Raw genomic sequence first — 26190 nt, forward strand, 5'->3', positions numbered from 1 at the left:
ATTAATTGATACGATAAGTTTCTATTTCCCAACCTGTTTGCCAACCGCCGGTGTGGTATAGTGTTATGATGGTGCTTAGTACGTTGCTTATACCCAAGCTCCGGTGCGGATAGTTTGAAAGCAGCTGATCCCAAATTGATTATGATGTTCTAGCCATCTAATTAACACCGAAAGCACATAGAGCATCAGAAAAGAAATTTAAGTTGCGGTTGGAATGATTTATTACGTCTATAACTGTTCACATGGATAAACCCAGTGGCTAACTGTAGGTCGCGTAAATTTACTCCCTCTACGGTTTTAATGCACTGAAACTGTAAGAGCAAGTATAGGGATGATGCTGTTATCTGTTAGTCAGACAAGATGAATCTTGTAATATATAAAGCCAAATGCGAGAAGTCGAATTTATTCACTCCTGGACATCCGATTAGTAAGAACAGAAGCTTGTACACATATTCCAATATGAATAACGGAGTACTCCTAGTCTTCGCAACTATTTGTTGTATGTTGATTCAAGCTGCACCCAATGGTAGGTAAATGTAAAAAAAAACTTAAGCGGTTTTTAAACTTTATATTTTCAGAAATATGTGGTCCAAACGAAATATTTTCCAACTGTGGTCCTTCTTGTCCGCAAACTTGTGAATCTTTATTCATGGGGGAACAACCGTGCGGATTGCGGTGTGAAATTGGATGCTTCTGCCAAGAAGGTTTGATTCGCAAGGCAAACGGTGAATGTGTCCATCCATCCGAGTGTCAACTTTACAGAAACAATCTCCGACCACCATGTGAAAGCAAATAGTGTAGCAGCTGAAGCTAGGTGACGAAAGTGGCATAAGTTCTAAATGTTTCACAATATGAAACAAAAATAAGCAAAGTTTTGTTTTTAAATTCCAAAATAGTTGATTTCAAATTCAATAAAATAAATAAGTTATCAATCGCTTCAAGATACTGCTACTACAAAATGGTTACTTACTCACATTTATTGTGGATAAAGCGATTATTTTTTCTTTTGCGCACTTACCACTCGCTTATTTCCCACAAACCTGGGCTACGGACTTTCAAAGAACGACAAGAGCGATTGATCAAACTGCTACTTAAAACTGCGAACTGTCAAAACACCTGTATTTTAAGTTATAGAGATGGAACTCTCATAAACAGGCCAGTCGATCTAACCAGTCTATGAGAAGAATTTAATAGAAGAATGTTAAGTTTTAATGCCACAAGCAATATCTACGCAGAACCTTCTACATTTCATTACACATCATCAGTTCCAATTCCACTTATAAAGTTCTATGCAAATCATTTCACGCACTTCAAGTTTTGTTTTCCTCCTGCTGCCACATGTAAAACTGATTTGCAGCAATTATATGGAAAATGTGTATCTTTTTCCATATCCTGAAACTAAAATTCAAACAATAAACCGGACCGAGATGAAATTGTACATCACCTGTTAGAAAATTATTGTATATCAGTGTTAACCTTCCGGCAGACGCACTAGTACACAGAGTGCGCGCCACTCAGAAAATCAAGCGAAAGCGTATTTGAATACAAGCGCCTACTCGTTCAGTGAGCCATACGCGCAGCTTATGACAAACGCCATTTTGGGGTAAACTGAGTTAGATATGCCACATAACTTGTTTGAAAAATCTCTACAAAGTGGCGTTTTCAGAATTTTGAAATTCTACATGGTTACTTAGATATAGCGAGAAACATGATGAGAAATTGTGAGCTTCAAATCACTGTATCTAGGGATTTGCTCAAGTTATATTGAAGTTTTAGATGTTTTTATGTGTGAAAATGTCTGAGGAACACGATGGCATAAACATTTTCAAAGAAAAATTACACGAGTTGTGAGAAAAACACAGTTTTAGTTTTAAACTGCAAATAAAGCATATTTGGCAACACTGTAATCAAAAATAACATTTTTTTTCTACATTCCCTGACTCATTTCCTTAAAAATGCATTTCACCGATTGTTTATAGACCATATGAACGCAAATATATGAATAAAAGTAAAAAATGGTTATTTTTTTTCTATGGAAAATTTTCCATGCACGATTATGACACGTGTGAGTGCGACTTTTGTTTACATTCATAGTAAAAACTCGCAAAATAGGCAACCGATCTTCGTAATATTTGAGAGATTAATGCAGAATAGATAGAAGCATCAATTGTCTTCTTTGGATTGTTTATACCATTCATAAGTTTCAAAATATTCAATCTCAAACTTTAAAAATCGTTTTTCTCGAAATGTGTTAAATGGCGCTTGTCATAAGATAGCACAACAGCGACGACATGACTTCTGCAAAATTTATAAAAATACTCTACAACTTTGTCGAAGACAGTCAAGCCCTATCTCTTTTGGCTCAAAAGTTAAACTTTGGGTAGCCTACTATGATCGACTTAAAAATAATAATATTGCCAAAAGATGGCGCTTTTTACACACAATCATTGTAGATTATTTGAAATCGCCAATATGGACAGTTTTGACTCCAATGAATTAAGTATCTCAAAACGCTGTTTTGAGCCTCTGTGCGACGATCGCCACCCAACTGGCACCGTTGAACGCGTTCTTCACGTCGATCGTTACCATGGCGCAGTAGCGATTACCCCTTCTCTTTTGCTTCGATACTTTCTCCACGCCTCTGCGATAGTCCGTTCTCACTTTCAGCGTAGGTCGTTAGCCTATTGAGGATGACCTTTTCTAGAAGTTTACCAAGAATATCCAGCAGGCATATAGGCCGATACGATGCTGGATCTCCTGATGGTTACCCTTGGTTTTGGCAGCAACACCAGCTTCGGGATCTTCCATCTATTCGGGAAGTAGCCATCATCCAGCCATTTCTGTAGGACTATACTGAACATATCAGGAAACGCCAGGATCGCGGTCTTCAGTGCCACGTTGGGGATACCGTCTGGTCCGGGAGCTTTTCTCGCTCTCATCCCTTTTGCCACTATAAGGAGCTCGTCGTTGGAGATTTGATTGTCACCAGCAATGCCACCGTCTTCATCGACGTACGGTGTAGGCGGCCATGCGGTTGAGTCGTGCTTCGCGAAAAGACCTTCCACGAAAATATTCATTTTATTAGCGCACATTTAGAGTGGCGTCATTTGACTCATGATCCTGGCCATAACGACACGGTAAGCATTACCCCAGGGGTTAGCGTCTACTTCTCTACACAGCTCCAGGTGGACTTGCTTAGAACTATCTCGCGTTTAAAAGCGGCCCTGGCCGCCCGGAATTTTACCTTATACTCTTCTCTGACTACCTCAGATCTTGCTCTCTGAACGCGTCTTCAGGCTTTAAGGCAGCCCGGAGGATGTTTAGTCTTTTATTCCACCAGTACGCCGGACACCGGTAGTTCCTCGGCTCCATTTTCCTCTGTATTGTTCCATCACATGCCCTCACTACTGTTTCCGACAGCTCATCGGCACTCGGAATAGTGGAAGTCCTTTATTTTCCACTACCACAATGCAATTCCGTCGATCAATGGTGTAGTGGATCGCTTGGTGGTCGCTATGTGTGTACTACTCACTAACTCGCCAATTCATGTTATTCGTTTGCGAAGGACTACAGAATGTCATGTCGATGATGGATTTCCGATCATCTTCACGGAATGTGGTAGTGGAACCTTCATTGCACAGTCTCACATCCAGCTTCGTCAAGGCTTCCAACAAGCTGTAACTTCTTACGTTGGCCAGCCTGCCCACGTAGCAAGGGTGTGTGAATTTATGGGGCGGTACCCGAGCAGAAGAAAATAACTTCAGAATACTAACTTCGGGTATACTGCACCCAATACTTGAACACCACAATAAGGTATTGAGGAGCCTTGCATAAGAGGTAAAATAGCTGAAATAATAACTGAGACATGTACTAGGAATAACTAGTTGATAATGAAACGAGTTATTATAATACCTAAATAATAACAAAACCTTTTCAACCTTCCAATAACAAAATTCACTGTATGGAGGTATTCACTAATGTATTGATTTGGTATTTGTAAAAATTACTGGAATACATCAATAATATCAAAATAAAGTATTATACCTCATTGAGGTATTAAGCAGGTATTGAAAAATGTTTCTTCAATACCTGTTCAATACTTCATTGAGGTATTGATAATCAATTAATACCAGGTTTTGGTATGATACCAGAAAGTAGTATGCTCGGATTATTGGCCAGTTATTTTCTCCTGGTCGGGTAAAAGCGCATGTGGACCAGCTGCAATCAAAGTATATTTGATCAATTCGCCAACGGTGCCGGTAAGGCTTACACACAACTTCCTTACTGATGGTAACGGTTGTTGATTTTGAGGTACTCGACGCAGTTTTTTACGTTGTTATTGTTGCGTGAGTAGCAACCACAAATTTGGCAACTGTCCCTGGCAGCACAACACCATCAGAATCCAATCAAAATAATTGCAATAACTTCAGTTCTAAAGGTGATCCTTGTAACTGTTAATACTCAAATTAAAGGCAATAATCACATTAATGCCCCTTACTTGTTTTTGTGAGCAAATCTCGCCTCAATCAAAAGTTATAGCTGTTTAAAAACGTTGTTGTCCACAAACAACATGGCCATGAATGGGTTGAGGTTCAAAGAACTTTGGGTGAGAACAATTCCCTCCGCTAGACTGACGGGTTTGACGGTATTGCACACATCATCAAGCATATTTGTGCATCAGTTTAAAAAAACCTCTGACAGACAACTGCTTTAAGATGGTTATTGCATTACGCCTCGATACTAGTGCATCGAGGACACCGAGAGGGCTTATGGGCCTTTTTTATGTTTTGTGTTTTTTCCTACTATGCACAGGGATGTAATGCACCTCAGAGCAAATAAAGAGAAGAATAAAAAACGCTCTTTGCACTTTTCATGCGAACCACCGCTCTTCTCTTTCGCAATAAAGCTCTTCACTCCGATGTGTGTTGCTCCCATAGTGCATTCTACTCCTAGGCTGCGCATCTCAAAGAGTAGAAATAAAGAGGCTCTTTAGTGTGGTCTTGGTCCCACGCGCACAGAAGCAGAGAAGGCAACCAAAAAACATTTTAAAAACATTCTTCCGATCAAACTTTATCTGAATTGTAGTTTGATTCGCCTTCCTACCTGCTTGCCAGTGAGGGGAGGCACAAAAAAGTGGCTCTTCAAGGTGACTCTTTGAACGAAATTGTGCAGCTCTTGGCGCACAGATCTTTCTCTTGTTCATTTTCAAGTTTCTCTTTGCCCGGTCGTTCTGCACATCGCAGTGTTTTTATGCTGCTCTATTTTTCATCAGTGTATTTCGCTCTTTATGGCACTTTGTGTAATCAAATAACAAGCCTGACTATGCATCAGCCCAAACTAACAGTCAGTCAACAGCCTGTGCACACTGGCGTGGTCGGCTAACGGGTCGATGTGGATTGGCTTTTGCTGTGGGCCGTTCCACAGTTTCTTCATGGAAGTGTCGATGGACACGGCTCGCAGTGGGGGTTATTGTATGTCGATTTATCGGGCAACTTCGTCATCGTGCACTAGCTAATTAAATAGATGTAAGTAGAAATCTATTAGTGGTGTTGTGTTGTAATAATTGTAGTTTTTAGTACTTGTGTATAATTGTTATGTACTAGTCGTATGTCTATCTGTGTATGTGTTCGTCTGAGTATTTGTAACAGCTGAGTCAGGGAATGGATGCAGAACTGGTGTATATGATAGATTTGTGGGTAACCTTTCCTAGGATTGGTTGGTCACTTTTTACCGGTGCTCAATTCGAGCATTCGATTTGACTCATTAGGGAAGATCGGGTTGGATAGGTTGATTAATTTACCGACGCACGTGAATTATCCATTCCCGGTCAACATAGTATGAAAAATTCTAACATTATGCAATTGTCGTTAATGTCAAAGACACTGAAATATTCCAAAACGAAATCAATCTATTCCACACGTGGTGTAGAAAAAATCTACTCCAACTTAATGTAAAGAAATGCAACTCAATAACCTTCAGCAGAAAAATTTCAAATGTTCCAATAGACATACACTTAGGCAACCAACTTGTAGAAAAATGCAAAATTGTACGAGATTTAGGCGTAATCTTAGACTCCAAGCTCACATTTGTTGAACATTATAATACAATAATTAATAAAGCAAATAGTATGCTGGGCTTTTTTAAACGTTTCGCCTACAATTTTGAAGACCCTTACACAATAAAATCATAATACAATACATATGTCAGGCCAATTTTGGAATATTGCAGCATTGTATGGAACCCATACACTGTCCTGTACGAAGAACGTATCGAATCAGTCCAAAAACAATTTATTTTGCACGCACTTCGTAAACTAAACTGGACGACATTTCCTCCTCCATCGTATAAAGCACGTTGCATGCTCATTAATATACAAATTTATCAACGACATTTCTCAACGTGTACAATCCGCATCATTACCATCAATAGAATGATGCGTTATTATAATGCAAATTGTGTAATAATTGACCTTTGCACGTCTAGAAAACAAACTAAATCTGAGCTAAACCGTAGAAATAATGTATAGTATATAAGTAAATTTTGTAAAACCATTCTATGTAGTCTACATATGCTTGACGAAATGTTAAGTAAGTATCATTTGCTGGTATTTAGACAAGTTTAAGTAGTCTGATTGCATGTTACTTGCGTTTTTTTCTTCAACTTAATTCGTCTGTTTTTATTGTATTGCTTGTCTAGTTCTGCTTTCCACTACTCATATATATCAAAAACAATATCGGATTGATACGCTTCTACTTGATCTCTTTTCTCTTTGTTCGGCATGTTATTTTCTCTTTTATTGCTATATCTTAAATTAGTTTCATACTAACACTCACTAACACAATCAATTGGATATTTTCTCATATACACTCACAATTTCTCTCATTCCGAACGTACAATCGCTTCTAGCCTTCACGATAACACAAGCCTGGTCACAAACGCGAACATGTAATTGCAATCCTCCACACATAGTTACGCCCGCGATCTCGCCAACATTAATACACCCCGGTGGTTAAATGAATGTTTTGACACTTTTAAGTTTACAAACGCGATCTTAAGCATTAACCCACTGCTCGCGCGATCATAAATAGGTCACATCCGGCAGTTCCTACACTCGGTCCTAGCAGCCTAGACAGTTCGACTAATAAAAAACACGACAACACAACATGACATTGCGACATGACCGGGAACTCCAGTGATATGGGGGGACTCTATTCTAGCACCTGAACCACACACCGAAAATTAACTAAATTCACGGGCCGCGTATTACTTCAAAAACACACGCAAATATGGGACCATTCATAAATTACGTAACGCGTTTAGGGGGGATGGGGTTCGACAAGTTGTGAGATATGGGGGAGGGGTAGTAAGCTAGATTTTTTCACTGAACAAAATTTTTTTTTCGAAGGATTTGTTACATAATGGGGGAGGGGGGATAGAGAAATTTGTGACAATTTGTCACATGGGGGGAGGGGAGTCAATTTTGGGCAATTTTCGCGTTACGTATTTTATGAACGACAAACACGTTACCATACGGATGATTCACAGATTGACCTATACTAGATGACTTGACACTACGATCGAATAACCTTTCAAACCCTCCCCCACCCATCCATATTCTTTTCTAATGGAGTGCATGTCGTCCGCATGGACCAGCCCAGCCGTTACTCAAACTATCCACCTGGCCCGTACCAGGACTGACTTAACTATAACTGTTCCACCTGGTTTCGAAGAAAAAAAAAGATCTTTGGATGACAACAATTGAACGCTTGATAGTATGTGTTAGAAAAGATGTTTTCAGTTTGCCACCGGTTTATCCATTGAAACCTTTTCAAAACTCTAAAAGAATATCAGTCGATTTATTAGATCATCACGATTCAAATTATGCAAAACAGCTGCAGGAAAAATTTTGGACGTAGCTGAATGGTGAAAAATGGCGGTGATAATCTAATAAGTCGACTGATATTCTTCATTTAGAGTTTGATAACCGGTAACCGGATAAACCGGTGGTAGGACTGTACACAGTTCTTCCTACGCATACTACCACGAGTTCAATTCTTACACATGCTCAAAGAAAGTAACTTGAGCCTTAATATAAAAGAAATCTGAAGAATTCGGCAGGGATACCTCCAACTCCAGCAGATGATAGAGCATCCCACGCTCTAGTCCTCCTGTCACTTTAAGGTATACCTACCTGCAATGCTTTCATTAGATAGATTTATTTTCAATATAACAGGTAATATTTTTTTAAATTTATGATGAAAACACTCCTGTATATCGTCCATAAACTCATTGTTTGTTGGCACCTTGCGAGCTTGTATTGCAGCTATAAATTGAATTTATAGCTAATTGCCTTAAGTTCCAACCGACACTAAAATAATAAGCAGGAAGTCTTTCGCCAAATCTAATGCTTTAATCGCCATCCGGAAATTAAATTTGTGGTGAATGCCGGCAAACCTTTTACGAACAGCTCTTTGTTTATTAAAATAACATGAGCACACGTTTTTACGAATGCATAAGATAAAATTCAACCGTTAACTATATAGCGCAACAGTGCCGTGGTGCCAGTCATCGATCAGAAGCTTCAACGTTCTTGAAAATGAAACTTGCTCTTGTTGCAATTTTTGCCGCCTTATGTACCATGGCGTACGCTGTGCCTCAATGTGGTAAGCTGGTTTTGAATTAACTCCGCTGCGTAATGTCAACCTAATCATTTTATTTTCTCTTTTACATAGCCTCAGATTGTCGCGGTCCAAACGAAGTGTTTTCCAACTGTGGATCTGCCTGTCCATTAACCTGTGACTCCTGGCAGCGTGGACCACAACCGTGTGCCTCGTCTTGCCAGAGTGGATGTATCTGTCAACCTGGATTCGTTCGTAACATCCAGGGAACGTGCATCGAACCGGCTTTATGCCCAAGAGCATGCAACAGACCACCCTTCCCCAGCTACCACTAGTTGCTGCTAACAGATTGGATATTTATACACCTACAATGACGATCATTTCATCGAGTCTCGAATCGGACAAACTCATTCCCTGTGATAGATATCCATTTGGTTTTGAGAATGAAAGTACTCTGCCAAATATCATACGAACGTTCGAAGAGTTACTGGAATAAATTATTTTAAGAAAATAAAATAAGTGTATTTCAAAGTACGACCCGCTTTTCGAATGGCAAATCACACACACAACAGTACCGGTAGTAAATTGATAAATGCCCACCGTCGCTGTAGAAAATATCCCCTAGCAGTTCCACATCCAGCGAGCTGCGATCGCACATAGCGCACATTGTTTCGACAGACCGAACCGGAATTTGCTGCTTGGTCAATGAACAGCGAAACGTTTGATGATTCTCCGAACAGGTTTGCTTCGTGTCAGCGATGGCTTCCCCGCAGAAAGAACACTCCTCGTAGTATGGCTGCTGAGGAGAAGAGGACAACACGTCGCTGGCGTGCGCAAGCACTTCCTCCATAACCGATTTAAGTGATAAGTGGACATGCTCGAAGTCTCCCGGAAAGCTATCATCCACGAATTCTTTGATAAAATTACGTAGGCATCGGATAGTCAGCAGTTGAGGATAACTCAACTGCGGGTAGGACTGGCGAACGAACATGAAATAGTAGATCACTTTGGCAGCGTGAAGGATCTCAATGACCATCGCAACGAACTGCGACTGTTGAAATAATACTTCAGCTATCGATTGGCAGCGTTTTTTGAAATAGCTCAACCTGGCGCCAAGCTGAATAAGTTGCATCTTTAGATGATAGGCATAGGCATCGTCTACGCTCGGTCGTGTGCTGGCTAGCGCTTCCAACTGACTCAACGTTTCAATGTTTCGATTGCCACTGAATCGAATAACTTCGGCGCAATCATAGTATTCGGTCATTCTGAGGGAAGGGTTCTCTAGTAAAATGTTCAGTGAATCACGGCCGCTAAACGTGCAGAAGACTACGACGGTCGGTGTGCGCAGACTTAATCGATCAAAACTCTTTGAAGGGTAGCAAAGGAACAGCCAACAGGAGCGGTTTTTGGTCGTGGTTACCCCATAAATAGAGAATTTGCTAATGTTGAGATCGTTCTTAATTGGGTTCAGCTCAATCACCAGTTGATCTCCTTTGATAACTTTGATTTCAACGCAGAATATAGATCCGGCGAGGGTGCATACTACGTAGCAGTAGCTGGAGAGTTGTTGGACACCTGTAGGATGTAAAAAAGAATGAATAAAACAGATAACCACTCGAACCCAAGTTTTAAACTATATAAAATGCTTAGGTCAAATCGATCCTTTTTTTCAACGAAGCAAATAACCACCAACAACCAACCTCAATTTCATTTCAGCAAGCTTACCTGTTATCATAAAATTGTTCATATTCTGAATCGCTACCGCCATAATCTCGCCGTGAAGGTTAGAAGTGAAGACCAGCAAATGTGTCCCTTTGACGGCAAGTATCAGAATGCGCTCATTGGCTAGGTCAATTTCGTACTGAATGTGGCACACGGTTAAACTATCTTCATCCGCCCAAACATCTGCCAGCTGTACGAAGTCGACTACCGTGGCATCGGGCAACGTTCGAAAGCTGAAAGCTGCAATTTTCCCATTCAATAATCCAGCCAACAGCAGGTTGCGATCCTCCGCGATTGTAATCCACTTGAGAGTCCTAATCGCATCGGGCACGGATGCAACGTGCCGCACTTGTGCGTTATCTGAGTACAGACTGAAAATAGCAACTTTTCCAGACTTTGTTCCTACCGCAAGGTATGCCACCGTATGATATACCTCATTTCGCCAACTAAAAGCAGTCATGAGAGCCTCCTGCACCAAAGTCTGCAGGCGATCAAATGTCAAAATAATGCGGTTATCGTAAATGTGCGCCATCCAAACTGCAGATATGTCAACATAGCTAATCCATTCGTTCGAATCCTTGTCATACCGATGTAACATTAGCTGTCCCAGGTTGGTCAAATGAGACATTAGGCAGCTGGCATAATCCTGCAGAATTCCTGGAGGGGAAGCAACTGCCATTATGTTGTTTGTGTACAAAGTGGCAACATTCGGAATGATAGTTTGGTCGAGCTGGAGTTTAGTTCGCTCTTCACGAGTGCTACTGTTGTACAGTATAGTTTCCTTCGTTGCTAACCGTCCGGTTGGTTTCAACTTGGAGCTCTCGATGCGATCTATGCAGTAGTTCAGCGTGGCGTCTTCGTTGATGTGTTTGTACTTGAGACGTAGAATTTCTACGTTACCCTTTGCAGATACGACGTGATATTCGCCGGAACAGGAAATCGAGAATGGTAGATTAATTTGCTCCGGAAGTTGAAGGCTGGCGAATTCCGTCAATTCCATCTTGTTGTCTGTAAACTATTGATGAAAGAATAGCTTTAAACTAATATTAAAGTAGCAGTGCAATCGATGTTTAAAGGGGTTATATATACTGTGCACAAAAACTAGAAAATAAGGCATTTAATTGGAGTACATTTCCACAATGTTTTCTAGAATTTTTATGGCGATTTGAGGACTAGAACTCAAACTACAGCTATTAAGAACACGCTACATCTGAAATACATGTGTGCCTACTTTTAACATTAAACGTAATTATCTCGTTATCGACTTTTTCGAAAAAAAAACCTTCCGTTGACCAAGATATTTACAATACCGTTAATCCAATCGATGTGAAATTTTCAGGGATTATTTATAATTGAGAAGTGATTGAATAAAGGAATTTCAATATAATCCATTACTATTACAGTGGAGACCTGATTTTATCAGCTTCATATGAAAATTGATAGTTGGTAGTTTAATGGGCTCTAGCAGACGAACCAAGTTGAATTCGAGTAAATCCTTTCTTGGACATATATTTCTTATCTTAGAGATCCCAAAAATGCAAAAGGAAGAGGAACTTAAAGTAAATAATCCAATCGTTTTCGCAAAATCCTTTTTTAGTTTACTGACGACGGCTGTAAACTAACGCTTTACTTTTACTTTACTTTTCAACGCTCATATTCTGTTGAGTGATTCGCATGAAAAAGCAACGTGTCTGAACGAAGTCCATATCTCCGTTGATAGTGTCGTCATTGAAAATTTTTTATTAGCTCTTCATAATATGCGCAACCTTTCAATGAAAAGCATCTCTAATCAACTTTCACTATCTTGGTTAGGAAGATGAAATAAAAATTTCTCGCATGCGTATACAACCCCTTAAATAACGCGCGCAATTGCAGAGTTCATCTCTGAAATGTTTCATACGCGCGAATGAAATGTGTCCGTGTTTTCCCCTTTTCGCTTCGGCTCGGTAATTTTCTGGCGAATTACGAGAATCAAAACAAAGCTGGATAATTTCTCGTGTGCCGTTCCTAACGTACCTACATTTGCAGTACAGTCGGTTGTCTCGGTTGTTTGCGTAACAGCACTGTGCAGGTCATTCACATTTTTCCTCGTGGTCGGATTTAATTCATAGTTAATAGCTGCTGCCAACGATGAGCGCGAAAAAGGGATTGGAATTCTTACGTGCCGTTTCAAGCTACATGACAAAAACAAACGGCTATGATCGGTGCCTGTCGCAGGTAAGCCATTCAACATGGTACGATATTACTTACCTCACCTCAGTCTACAGCATTTTCGCTTCCAGTGGTTATTGAGTTTTTCTTACTCAAAAAGTTACAGAATATTATTCACGTTGGTAACAGAAAGTTAGATAAAAAACAATCGCCTCGAAATGATGCTCATCCATGAAAATGGAAATTATTTTGACATTTTGCCCTTTAGCAGCAGGGTTGTGTCAATGCCGGAGTGATGCGTCTTTAGCATGAAATATTTCATTTCCATACGAAACAGTAGCATATCGATTTTGTAGCTTTTTCATAGTGATGTGTGCCTTGAGAGCAATTTAGTTGAATTTTTTGCAAACATTTTGAATAAATTTATTACAACTTCTGACACGGTCGTAATTTCCGAATCGATATTCATTACCATCAACGATGCAAGATTTATAGACATGCTTGTATTTTACAGACTTTTGATGGTCTCCTACAGACGTAATCTTAAATCTACAGACTTTTAAAAGAGTAACAGTGTTTAACAAAATTGCACTAGAATAATTTACTAATTTTAATCTACTTTAAAAGTAATAACCTAGTGTAAATAGGATTTACACAACCATCTACAGACTTACAGACATTGTAATAATTCTTCTACAGACATTGTAATAATTCTGCAAACATTTCACAAAAACATGTGGCATCGCTGATTATCGTCAACGTAGGGGCAGATCACTTATGAACAATGGAATTTATTTTTATTTAAATAGAAATACATTTTAAATTTAGCGTTGAGCTGCAAAACATCACTTAATTTATGAATGCATTTTTTTCGGAAGTTATTCGAGTTGTCAAAAAAGGTACTTTTTTGTTTCTAAGAAAGAATACCTTTCATTCAGAAAAACTTTAGTAAGAGAACTGCGGAGAGAAAAACAGCATATTTGGCAACGTATGCCCCGGCATTGTATGGCAACACGTCCAATGTTATAAGGATAGGCAATGTTCGATTGGATTCGTTTTTTGACAGCGAAACGCGAATCCAATCGATCCAAAATGGAGTCTCCGCAGTTCTCTTTCTAGAGTTTTTCTACTTTCATCCATTTCACCGACGGCGCCGGTGGTTGAGTGGTTTGCGTTCAATCCCAGGCGAGGTCGTTGATACTTTTCTGAGGTGAAAAAAATCTTAGGTCAAGCCTTCCTTCGGAAGCCGTTAGTTCCCGGTCCATGAGTTGGTGGGTTGATATCTAGTCCGGATAGTGGGAGTCACCTCTCTGGCGTCGGTGGTTGGCCTCGTAGCGGAAATAAACGAAAGCAAAATAACGAACTAAAAGAAGAAGAAGATCCATTTCATCATCACTCGATTAATGGTTCTATTCAGTGATGCCAACCTTCCAGTTTCAACTGGATTTTTCCAGTTTTTTTATAACATCCAGTCAAACAATCGGAAAAATCTTCCAGTTTTTTAAAATTTGTGGCAGTTTTATCCAGTTTTTTTAATATTCATTTGTTGAGTTTTTTTTCTCACAAATTGTAACTTGATTCATAGAATTTTCAACCAAGCCATGGAATGATGCCGAGTGCCCCCCAGAATAAGATTTTAATCCACCGTAATCTGAACTCTTTTTATACCACTTGTGAGTAAAACGGTTCGGCAATGTACATTTTTCAATTAAAAACTCAAACATAAAGGTAGCAGTACATTGTTTCAAATATTTTGAAGAACATTTGTTGAATTCTCAGCTAGTTGCATAGTGGTATCTAAAGAAAGGTTTAAGCGCATCCTCAAGCTTAGCAAATTGTCTTAAATTTAGAATTTTGTGGATGTGTAGATTGAAACCTTCAAAACAGTAAAATTCGACTAACTATTACAATCACAATCAAATTCGAGTGTTTTAATATTTTTTAAAAATTTGGACAGCAATATATAAAAACTGACTCAAATTTTCTGTAAAAGGTATGGAACATACGTGTTTACTTAAAATTACGTTCATTGAATCGTTGACTTAAACATTACAAGGGTATGTAACCACAGGTTACGACAGTTGTTATTTGGCTTTGCCAAATTGATAAGTGCCGCTAGACTTTCTCTTTCCCGTTCCCAATCCCTAAATCCTACTCTGCTTACAACATCAAACTGTATGAGTGATGGCCTTCCAAGTCCAGGTTGTCATCTCTCACGCAGAAGGGTTGCCGGCGCTCACCCAAGGTATATCTTCACAACGGTTAGAGCATAAAGTCGCGCAACATACCATCCATCGCTGTTGCAGCCATCGGAAGGGCTGCCAAGATTTTAACAATTAAAATGTCAGTTTGGATGATATCGCAAAAATTGAGGTTTTTCGGTATCATCCGAGCAGAATTAGGCTCAGTGACCGCCAAGATCTTTCTTTCATCCTTCAACACTCGAAGAAGTTAGAAATGCGCGCGGTTTTTCTCTAGAATATAGTTAGAGGATTTGTAAAAAAATGTATAAAAGGAAAAGTTAAAAGTGTCAAATCGATAAAAGGTGTTAATAGTACGTGTTACAAACAAGAAAGATAATCACGGAAAAGCACGAACAAGACAGATTAAAACGATCAAAAAGGTTCCCAGCGGGCCTTTTTGTTTCTGGCCTCGGTTTTCGTCCGAAGGCAATCTATTCAGCAGGAAGGGCAGTGATAAGCGCTGCACGAGTCACGCTGAAAACGAAGGACAATCCCGTGTCACGGCGAGTGAGATACAGAGGTTCGTCGCCATTAGATTGCAACCGTGTCCTGATCTAGGGCGGTCCCACTTCGTTTTCGGCCAGCAAGCCCTGATGCTACACGAGGTTCTTCGCCATTTTGGGGCACAGATACAGCCACGAAATCCAAGCCGGCTGCGATTCGACCGTCACAAAGAACCGAACACGGAAGCCTCATCTACAGCAGCAGCCATCTTCATTAACAGCAGTTGCTATCATCGTCGGGAATACTATCGACAGACCTGCACCAACCAATATGATAAAAGCGCAAGTAGACCTTACTAAGTGACGTCACATAGATTAAGATTATTGTGAGGGTGGGAGAAAATAAATTATAAGCATGTGTTCAACTAGTGTAGTTCCGTAGCTTTGCACAAGGTAGACATTATCCATACAGTCATACCACGATTTTGTTTCGACTTCCGGACTCGAAAGGAGTCGTCAGTCATCGTCTTCGTTTGTTTCAAACGAAGGAAATTTCAAGGCCTCGCTTTTGAGCAGTTTAAATGATTTCTCCACCTTGCAGTTGTTCACCTTGTTTATAACAGTTTTCGATGGTCCACTTTTGGATTGTTCCTGAAGTGAATGAGTACCGGGGTGAGTATAGGTGAAACCCTGGATGTGTATTTGTAGTAGTGAGCATAATCCCCCTCCAACCACCCACTGAGCCAGTCGAGGGGCTACAGGTAAAGTAGGTTTTTTTTCGAGCATCCAGTTTTTTCCAGTTTTTTCAAGAGAGGTTCCAGTTTTTTATTTTTTAAATGTTGGCAACGCTGCATACACATATTGTGGTTCTGATGAAGAATGCTGTTCATAATGACTTTGATGGTTGTTCAAATGAATAAATTTCCTTTTCCCTTTGAATCTTAATGATTATCATTCATATTTTTCCATTTTTAATAAATTTTGTTAAGGTGCCAAAAGCAATGTGCCGACAATCGAACACTTTCAACGCGAGAGTCCATTTTTCTTAACTATTATAGGCTAATTCATTGGCGAATACTGAATTTTTGAAAAAAAGCATTTTTTGGGAATGTAAATGATTATTTGTTGTACCGTCACCCTTGGCCCCAATGGTGGTTACTTAAACTAATTACATTTCAGAATACACATTATTTTAGTTTTTATCAAATTCCTTGTCAGGTTGAAGTCAAAAGCCGTCGCCACACTGTTAAACACACGCTGGAGTCCGGTAACAGCGCTCTGGCGCCCATTGTTGGTTCTCCTGAACGGAACTCGCAGAAGAGAGTTAAGGACGATTCAGACGATACATCAGCTTCCGTCAACATCAACGGAACGTCACCGTTCCGTCAGGATAAGTTACATGCAGTTAAATGGAGGCATTCACACACAACATCAACGGCACGGAACGTTTTGACGTACGGCACGTGTGAACGGGCGCAAGAGAAAAGTATTTAACTTATCTTGACGGAACGGTGACGTTCCGTTGACGTTGACGGAAGCTGGGGCCCTATTCTCACAGTCACGTCACTTTGTGACTAGAAGGAAATTTTCTTCTAGTCACTAGGTGACGTGACTGTGAGAATAGGGCCCCTGATGTATCGTCTGAGTCGCGCTTTATTGCGCAGAGCTCGAACGCGAGCCTGAAGATCGAGGCGTCCGAGGATTGTAGGGCAATCCACCATGGCAGACAATAATTCCGAGACGAACAGGTCTCGAGAGCAGTCCCGCCGGATGCTTAGAGTATCGAACTGTATTCACTGACAACGGAATCTGTTTTGCCGAGGAAGATGTCGGAGTGCAAAGCATATGAACCGGCGGTGGACGGCCTCGATTCTGTCAACGCCGTTCTGGTAGTAGAGGTTCCAAACAGCAGAACAACATTCCAGTGCTGAGCGAACCAGCGCGCAATAGAATTTTAAACAGTATACGTCCTTAAAGTTTTTCGCTATTCGGAAGATGAACCCAAGCCGTCTTGATGCCTTATCCACAATGGATGATGTATGTGGTTTGAACATTAGTGCCGAATCCAGGATGACTCCGAGATCCTTGACGTGAGAGGAACAGAGCTGCAAATTTTCAACAGTTTGTTTTGAACTTGAAGGAGGAAAAATTCTCAAATCATGCCCTACTATGTTCAATTCGCAGTTGTTCGTTTCCATTATTCATTCAAACAGCCGACCTGCTCAATCATTTTCCATTCATTTTCAATTTCATTGACCCTGTGAATATCTCTTTACTGAGGTATTGACTAGGTTTTTCAAGAAAAACTACTCTGAACATAGTTCTTACTGTTCATGTAAGCTTGAAAACGCAAAACATGACGACATTTAACCTAAACTGGCCTCTACAGAGCAGATGACAGCTTTGGTTGGTGAATGAAAAAGCATCAATTGGAAATGAAGACGTACGATTTAGTTATGAAAATCCCGCCAACTTGAAAGTGAATGATTGAGGGAGGCTTTGAATTTGAATCATGGTTGGGTTTGATTGAACTGAAAGTTGGCATTTGAAAATGAAAATTTGCACCACTGGAGAGGAATACTCGAGTCGAAGAGATGGTAGTTAAACTGAATCGGATGGCGTTTCCGCGTGAAGGTAACGATTGAGCATTTACTCGGGTTTAAAACCATTCTGTTTAGATCACACTACGTACTAAAGCTCTCCAATTCACTCTGAAGAAGCTCGGCATCGGTTTGATCCCGTATTTGCCGAAACATTTTCATGTCGTCGGCAAAAGAAGGGCGGGGTCCTTGTAATTTGATGTTGACGTCATTAAAGTAGAGGAGGAATATCACTGGACCGAGATGGCTTCCTTGTGGGATGCCGGATGTAGCGAAGAATGGTGCAGATAGACATCCTTAATGCTGATCGAGGTAGGAATGAAACCAGCGCAGTAGTTGTCCATGAATACCGAGTTTGTCCAGCTTCGCTATTGCGATATCATGATTGATTTTGTCGAAGGCCGCAGATAAATCCATGTAAATAGCATCGGTCTGCAATCTGTCAGCGAATCCGTCGAGTACATATGTTGTGAACGAAAGCAAGTTGGACGTTGTCGATCGTTTAGGCATAAAACCGCGTTGGTCGTCGGCAATGCAGTGTTTGCAGTGAAAGAAAAGAGGGTCTAGCTGTAAAGAAAGAACCTCATTTTTCAACTTTTGGCCAGCTTTTCAGAATTTTCGACCACTGTGTGCCGTGTCAAATAAACGTTTTATGAAAAAAGAAGCATGGTGTTATACTTAGCTCTAGAATTTTGTTACAGAAAGTACCTTCAATAAATAACGTTTCAAGCGAGAGGATGTATAGCAAATTGTAACATGTGGGAGCAGGAGAGTGTGTTGGAACGTGACGTTGCATGTTTTACTTAAGACTATATATCTCCAGTCATGAGATGAATCGATCGTTTTTGATAGATTAAAAGTTATACGCGAATTGTATTGCACGCTCTTGAAAAAAGCTGCATTTTTAATGTAGCCATGGTCGTGTCCTGTACACAACCCTAGAAATTGTTTCAACTACGTTTAGGTCATTTTAATTCAGTCAAGCTAACCGGGGACGGGCACACACACAATTAAGCTCGGCAATTTCCCGCACAGTCGACTAATCAGTAAATGGTTATACTGATATCTCGGAAAAGTCTTATTTGTTTGCTGATTTTCAGCGAAATACAGTGGCACAATCTCATTTTCGTACACCGCTATGCGGAATGCTTATATGCATTTTACAAGCAAAAATTTAGTTTACGAGACATTTTATTTATGTAGAAATAGTTTACTAGACAGCATAGGGAAGATACAATAATTATCTTTGTACTACAAATGCTCATTTTTTCAAAAATAATCATAATTCTAAAGATAGTCAAATATACATCTCATATTCGTACAGTACACATATTTTTTCAAAAATCAATTGAAATTTCTATAATAAATATTTAATATGGTACCTATTGTTTGTAATTACAGTTTTCAATCATATTGGAATGCTGACCACTAGTTTTTGTGTGTATTCAACTTAAAATTTATCCCATCTTCTAAATAGTAGTTTCTAAGATCATTCTGATTGTAATCCGGATAGCTTCGCACTTTTTATCCAAATACTCCCATTTATTTTTCTAATCAGTTAATAAACGAGAGAATCCATAACATTCAAACAATTATAAATTTACTCTAAACGTTTTTTGCACGCCTTATGGTTTAGGTTCTTCTCCTGATCGAATTTCCAATATTCACTATTTCTTAGTAAAAGTTCCATTTTACGGAAGCTTTGCTTTAAAATTTATTTTAAGATATTCATATAAAAATACACATTCTGATCCAGCATTCCATCAATGAAGATCAAATTTCTTGCACTTCTAGTGGACATATAATACCCCATACAATAACTCCACTGTCCCTGCGCTTAGCTGCTGTTATAAGACTATTACGTCCAGGTCTGAGTTCGATTTTCTCCACTTGAAACAACAGCCATTTGAGTCAAAGATGTTGAATTTGGACTCGTAGACAAAGTTTAACATCTTTCCAATATTCCAATAAAGTTGTTTATTGTATAAAAAAGCAATTCTTTGTTCTTCTCATTGATGGACAGCTTCTTGTTCAGAACACAGGCATTGTAATTGTCCGTTCTCCGTATGTTACGAGCCGTACGAGAGCAGACTTATACATAAATGCTATGATTCAATTTATTTACCATGTAGATGACATTAATTACTCGATTTTCCCAAATTTTTCTATTAAAAAATCGTTTATCCCTCATCGTCAATTTTTTACAGTTCAATCGCAATATCTGCTCTGCGGTTCGCCACATCAAAGTTTTAAACGACATATTAAATAGTTGGACGCAACCTTTGAACTATTTCAAAGATTTTAGGAAGTGATTTAGCTTCATTTTAGTGTGTAATAATTAGGGTAATTTCGGGAGAGATGCCGCGTCGGGTGAGAAGCCGCACTTTCTATATCTCGTATATAAGGTCACTTTTATACGATAATTTGATATTGTGAGTTTGTCTTTCGAAGAATTACAACACTGGAAATGTAAAATAATCCTTATTATAAACTCACGAAAATTGTATTAATGATTATGTGCACCCAGTTGCATCACGGAGTGCCAAAAAAAATTCAGCGCCGCATTAAAATTTCGTTTTTTTTAAATTGTTCGATTTTTTTGGGTAAATCATGTATCGGTTGGATAGCTTGGACCTTTTAGAAGGCATCCTGATCATGAGCACGGTCATCCATAATTTCAGAGGAAAACGTCGTCGTGCGGCGTCTCTCCCCTACAATTGGAATAGATGCCGCATCAAAATTGCGGGTGAGATGCCGCACTCGATGGCAGAGAATACGTAGCTAAAATATATTATTTTCACCTCGGAATGTCATTAAACGATCATTTGTGTCAGGTATAGGTGTATATCTACAGATTAGCGGACCTAACACAGTTACATATAGGATAATGAGTCTATTTATTTATATATTTAAGCGAGCGATATGTATTTAAGTATTAGTTGCTTCGGTTTATTCTTTAAAGCTTCAGACACTAATTTTCGTGAACGCATTGATTTGTAGTTATGTCAATTTTGGGATAAAAATGAAAATTTCAACGCACCAGCTTTTTCAAAATGAATCTTTGAAGAACAAAGCTAAGTTATATAAATTCATTGTTGAGAGAAACAACCAAAAACTGCTTTTAAGGAACCCCTACCAACACATAGATATTATTGCTCGCTCAAACATATAAATAAATAGTACCCTTATTTAAGTTACTCCAACTTAACTGTTACACAAGTTTGCGAAAGAAAAATATTTTTAAAATGTTGAATAAAAAAAATGTTTCTAGAAATGGTGGTACCCCCTTAAGCAAAGTGAAGGTGCTAGCCGATTTATAGGTGTAATCAAACTTCATGAAACTCAGCTGAAGACACCTAATCACAAAAACATCAAAGAGAGCTAAAAAAGACTTTTGTTCACCATTTTTCAGTTTATGACCACGGTGCGGCATCTCTCCCGCAATGACCTTTTTTTGTAAAATGTCCATGGAAATTTGATGAACCTTTTTTTCATGACAAAAGCTATTTCACAGTATTTTAGAAATTTGTCGCAATTAATTAAAATATTTTATCAATTTTTGAATGGTTTACTTTGATGCAGGATCGATTTTTAAAAATGTGCGGCATCTCTCCCCAAATTACCCTAGTTTCCGTCCCATAATGGCAGTTAGTTTACTTTTTTTAACCATTACGGTAATTTGAGGGAATTTTTTAAACTAGTGTTGAGGAAACTGTGACAATGAACACTTTTCTGTAGTCATAAAATCTAAGTAAAACAAAATAAAAGAAACAACAGGTCTTAAATTACAAATTAATTGACTTTTCAAAAGTATACGAATATCAAATTGTGCCATTTTCACACCAAGTTATGATTTTTTATATGTAGTGTACGGAAACTTTAGAATATAAATAATAAGAAAGTGACAGATGATGATTTTACTACCACGTTTACAAAACATTACCTATATTATATAGCGCAAACATTTATGAAACAATATTAAACATACACACTAGAGTTGAGACTACGAATATGAGATTGTGTCACTGTATTTCCCGAGTGTCAGCAAACAATTGACGTATTTGGTAAATCTATTGCCTTGTACGCAGCTGGGGTTCGACCCCGCACAAAAGGATAGAGCTTTTGCCAAAGAGATATTTCTAACCCAAAAAAAAAAAGATACGAATGACCTTAAGGTTTCTATTTCACCCTACTGTCTAATTTCAGATCCAAATGATCAGCGGAGGAGACGGCAAATGCGTGGCCGAGTTCAAAGTGGCCGAGGAACACCTGAATCGTGCAGGTGGGCTGCACGGGGGCTATACTGCCACCCTGGTGGATGTTGTGACGACCTACGCACTGATGACCAAGGATAACTGTTTACCGGGGGTGTCGGTTGACATTCATGTGACCTACCTGAAGGCCGCAAAGGAAGGAGACGATGTGATTATCGATGCCAACACCATTCGGGCTGGGAAAAACTTGGCCTTTCTGGAGTGCGAGCTACGACATAAGAAGGATAACTCGATCATAGCCCGGGGGCAGCATACCAAGTACATTGGAACCGGGGGCGGTAAGACGAAAGAGTAACTGATCGTAAGGGTTTTCTTTCCAGGGATAGTGAAATAAATAGGTTCATAGTTATTTCGAAAAGAGAGTAAAATTGTTTGTTTTTATTGAATCGAATCTTTTTTTATATTTTGTTTTATGCGGTTTAAGTTTGATGTCCAATCTGACGTACCGGATTTGGTAAAACTTGTGTAACTTACTACTGTTATTACTTGATGACAATTCCTTGTCATATCTTTGATATCACGACTTAAATGCTAGATTGGGTGTTCTTGCTCGAATCGCACATCATTTGGTCAGATTTAATCTATTTTGATTTTTCTCTAAGACCTTGTTTTGATTCTGCATTATGGTTTGAGAATACTTTGTAGACGAAAGTTTGCCCCAGAATCAGTGCGAGTCGTTTGTAAGGTTGAGAAGGTTTCATGATAGTACAAAACTGCTTATATGTATAATAGTAATTGTTTCTGATGGTTCATTGATTAGAAGTTTTTCTTTTCTGTTGTATATTTAATTAACGTTCATGGAATTGCTAAAACATAATTAAAATCATACTGATTTTGGCGGAAGTTCCAATGACGGTAAATGCTCCTATTCTCATTTTGATTATTTTAATACCACAACTCACTGCTAAAATGTGTAAGGCTAAATCTATTTAATTGTTCCAGAAATAAGTGTTTATTTCGGCGGTTGTTTATTGAATTTGATATTTTTATCTGCAATGTTGTCAATGGAAACTGCATGCTGTTCTTAGCTAGTACTAAATCTTAAGGATTGAGTGAAAGTAGCTATATTAACGTGAAAGTGTGTTACTATATTTCTCAACTGAACCTCTGCTATTGCAACATGAAAACTTAATTTCGTGAATTCCGATGATATGAGGATATGTATAGAACAGCAGTTATAGTCTGAAATCTCTGAAATTAAAGTAAAGCTATAACTCCGCTGCAATGTATCATTGAAAGACACAATTTTAGTCACATATCCAAGATACTGCAAAGACAGGAGAACTGAACATCTAGCAGAATATCTAAAAAACGTTATCAACTTCTAACTCGAAATCTAAACCCTAAACTTCCAACTCGGCATCACTATCAGTACCTGAAAATCTCCGCTTACTGCATTTCCTTCGCGGTTACCACCGGTTCGCTGTCGTCTACTGCACACGTGGAACAGCACTTCCCATCCTCCTTCATCAGTACCAGTCCATTTTCGCAGATCAATTCCGCACACTTTTCGGTCTCACAACTTATTTGGTGATGCTCACATTCGCACTTTGTGCAATCATCTCGCATCCAGATTTCATTGTTCAGTCGTTTGATGCCCTTGTTATCCACACAATGTCCATGAGGCTTTCCTTTCGTTGAACTCACGCCTCCTTCATTAGTTCCCACTGCAGCAGCTGCGGCTGCCGAACACTGCTGTTCCAGCCGTCGAATCTTCCTTCGCATCTGCTTCATCGATTTCTGGAAGCTCTCTATTAAAGATTCGAGACCCTCGATTCGTTCCTCGTTCATATCATCGTCAATAAAAGAATCCTCATCCAGGTGGTTCTCCGGTTCCGAATTCTTTGTGAGCTGTGGCTTAATATCTCTCTTAGCACGGGCAGATCTTCGCTGCCTTGAAAGTGGAGTGTATCGCTTGTGGTGCCTTGAGCAATCACTGCAATCGATCCAATGTTCAAAGTCCATCTGAGAAATCTGATCGCAGAATTTGTAACCGCCTTGCTTGCTCGGTAGCACGAACACGTTGTCGGTTACACGCGTGATGTTGTCTCCGTTATCGCACAACATTCGTCCTAGCGTTGCCTTTTTGATCTGAGCCAACTGTTCGGGTTTAAATTGATCATTCTCGTACCAGAAACGATCGCCATCCCGTAGATTCTTAAATTGTTCCACCAACAAACACATAAACAGAGGCCCAACCTTTGCTCCGGGTAATTGATCTTCTAGAATGCCACCAACCCACAGATCGATGTTATCCGGATGCCCATAGAGCTCCCGCAATTTATTACGAATTGAATCATTTGCAATCTCTTGCTTAAGATCGTCGAACGAACTAGCTACTTTCATGTTGCAGAACTTTCGATAGTTGTTGTATCCTGGTAGTGCATGATCCCTTGATCGCTGAATATTTATAGCCGCCAAATCCAATGCCACGGCATGAGCTGTCTCAAACAGTTTCTCTGTCAGATCAGTATTCAAGTTTTGATTTGGTTTCTTGAGCTTCGCCGGAACAGAAAACAAACCCCGTAATAGCGGATCAACTCCTCCTTCGTATACGATTCGCCAAGGAACGAAGAACGCCTTATGTAGCGGAAGGTGACCTTGCGTTACCGGTTCAAACGACTCGTTCAGACGATGGAGAATCGGATTGATTAGTGAGTGTCCAAATCGCAGAGCTGCTGTCGCAAACTCATTAGAAATAGATGGATTTATTCCCGAGTCGTACCCACTGTATTCTCCGAGCAAAACCATGCCTCGATTGCCAACAATCTCCGGAAGCCAATGGGAATAAGTTATATGTTGCATAACCGCTCCAACAATCTTTCTGGTTTCGAAATAAATCTTATCACCATCCCAATGTGGGTTAATTTTTTTCAACTCTCTAGCGATTCGGTTATGCTCTCTAAACCAAATGACATGCATAGATAGCAATCCTACCTGTTCGTTAACGCGAATGTCACCGGCAGTAAAGCAATTCACCTTGCTCTCATCCAGATTCCTCCGGCAATCCATTCCGTCGGTAGGTGCCGCAAACGGCAGCAGAGACTTTTGGTTCGGAAAATGTGGTCCTTCTCTCAGTAATCCATCATCGGTCGTCAAATTTCTTAAATCCCTCGCAAAACTCTCCGAATATCCATAAACCTGGGAACCATCAATGAACGCCGTCAGTTGATTGATCTGTTCCCTGGGTTGTACCGTTCCGAAGAATATCGAAGTCATTCCCGAACCACAAACGGCACTCGATCGCACAAAATCGATACAGCGACGGTTGTGCACCCTTGGATCACTTTCCGGAATCTCAATCGGATAGCATGGGGCTGCGTACTCGCAAGTCTTCTTACAGTCCACTCCGTCCCAGCTTTCCGAACTAACCGAAGGAATCGCGTGATCTAAATCGTGATCCAAAAACTGTCCCCATTGCATAACCATGTGCGTGATCTTATCGTCCGCTGTAATCTCGTTTGTTGATATCAGACTAGTTGACACGAGCCGTGCACTGGGTTTGGAAAAACCGTGATACTGTTTCGTTTTGTTCCAACCGACCGGCATGTTGAAACCATTTTCGTAGATCGGTGGCAGCAGTCGACGGAAACCGGTCAAAGAAGATCCCCACGTAGGATTCTTGTAGTTATTACACGATCCATCCAACGTTCGGAACTTTGCGTGGAAGCACAGATCCGTGCAGTTGGGCGTTACTCGATGGGCCATGCACCCGGAGAGTTGAGCCAAAAGATCCAGGTAGTCCGGCGAAAGAAGATCGTTGTAGTTGAAGTCAGTTGTGTTGGTGGTCAAACTTTGTCCGGATTCCACGTGCTTTCGGATGTTCACCAAGGTACGCTCGTAGACTTCCGCTGCTCGAGCCAGTTCACGGGCAGGTCCGGTTGGGAATCGAACGATGCGGAATAGGTCGCCATGATGTTGTGCCTTGGTGGCGTTGCCGGAGAAGAGTTTTACGATGGTTTGGTTGATGGCAAGATCAACCTCACGGGATGCTTCGGCGATGGCAATCCGAACGAACTGGTCGCCAGGAAGGAGTTGCTGCTTTTTCCTGTGGGAAGAAAGCAAGGCGATACCGTTAGGTTTGGTCAATGATATTGGAAAACAAATTAAATAAAAAAAACTTCACTATGGTCAACAGT

General features: G+C 39.9%; 4 protein-coding genes across 9 annotated transcripts in view; 2 read left to right on the forward strand and 2 right to left on the reverse strand.

Annotated features, from left to right (window-relative positions):
- Positions 1-376: 376 nt before the first annotated feature.
- LOC131688032 (von Willebrand factor-like) lies at positions 377-9152 on the forward strand. Its single transcript, XM_058972160.1, has 4 exons — positions 377-526; positions 579-795; positions 8524-8663; positions 8733-9152. Exons 1-4 carry the CDS (start codon positions 460-462, stop codon positions 8951-8953), a joined length of 645 nt encoding a protein of 214 aa, XP_058828143.1. The 5' UTR covers positions 377-459; the 3' UTR covers positions 8954-9152.
- On the reverse strand, positions 9122-12733 carry LOC131692432 (uncharacterized). Of its 4 annotated transcripts, none has more exons than XM_058979479.1 (3): positions 12596-12733; positions 10344-11355; positions 9122-10193 (listed from the first exon to the last, which is right to left on the reverse strand). In XM_058979479.1, exons 2-3 carry the CDS (start codon positions 11338-11340, stop codon positions 9145-9147), a joined length of 2046 nt encoding a protein of 681 aa, XP_058835462.1. In that variant the 5' UTR covers positions 11341-11355; positions 12596-12733; the 3' UTR covers positions 9122-9144. The 4 variants fall into 4 exon arrangements, with proteins under 4 accessions (XP_058835462.1, XP_058835460.1, XP_058835461.1 ...); XM_058979477.1 differs by having other exon boundaries at positions 12591-12733; XM_058979478.1 differs by lacking the exon at positions 12596-12733 and adding an exon at positions 12357-12487.
- On the forward strand, positions 12418-22437 carry LOC131692441 (acyl-coenzyme A thioesterase 13-like). Of its 2 annotated transcripts, none has more exons than XM_058979493.1 (2): positions 12418-12557; positions 21984-22437. In XM_058979493.1, exons 1-2 carry the CDS (start codon positions 12471-12473, stop codon positions 22344-22346), a joined length of 450 nt encoding a protein of 149 aa, XP_058835476.1. In that variant the 5' UTR covers positions 12418-12470; the 3' UTR covers positions 22347-22437. The 2 variants fall into 2 exon arrangements, with proteins under 2 accessions (XP_058835476.1, XP_058835475.1); XM_058979492.1 differs by lacking the exon at positions 12418-12557 and adding an exon at positions 14931-15519.
- Positions 22398-26190, reverse strand: part of LOC131692429 (peroxidasin) — a 466662-nt gene continuing 462869 nt past the window's right edge. For both annotated transcript variants that reach the window (XM_058979473.1, XM_058979472.1), the window contains one exon: positions 22398-26099. In XM_058979473.1, coding sequence (XP_058835456.1) covers positions 23441-26099 — 2659 coding nt within the window. In that variant the 3' untranslated portion in view covers positions 22398-23440. The remainder of the gene's footprint in view (positions 26100-26190) is intronic.

This window comes from Topomyia yanbarensis, chromosome 3 (assembly GCF_030247195.1).
Source record: "Topomyia yanbarensis strain Yona2022 chromosome 3, ASM3024719v1, whole genome shotgun sequence".
NCBI lineage: Eukaryota > Metazoa > Arthropoda > Insecta > Diptera > Culicidae > Topomyia > Topomyia yanbarensis.

Coding starts and splice junctions, on each gene's coding strand:
- LOC131688032 (XM_058972160.1), top strand. CDS start 460: ATGAATAACGGAGTACTCCTAGTCTTCGCAACTATTTGTTGTATGTTG. Junction 796..8,523: donor CCACCATGTGAAAGCAAATA/GTGTAGCAGCTG, acceptor CATAAGATAAAA/TTCAACCGTTAACTATATAG. Junction 8,664..8,732: donor GTACGCTGTGCCTCAATGTG/GTAAGCTGGTTT, acceptor TCTTTTACATAG/CCTCAGATTGTCGCGGTCCA.
- LOC131692432 (XM_058979479.1), bottom strand. CDS start 11,340: ATGGAATTGACGGAATTCGCCAGCCTTCAACTTCCGGAGCAAATTAAT. Junction 10,194..10,343: donor GAACAATTTTATGATAACAG/GTAAGCTTGCTG, acceptor TACATCCTACAG/GTGTCCAACAACTCTCCAGC.
- LOC131692441 (XM_058979492.1), top strand. CDS start 15,328: ATGCTACACGAGGTTCTTCGCCATTTTGGGGCACAGATACAGCCACGA. Junction 15,520..21,983: donor CCAACCAATATGATAAAAGC/GCAAGTAGACCT, acceptor GTCTAATTTCAG/ATCCAAATGATCAGCGGAGG.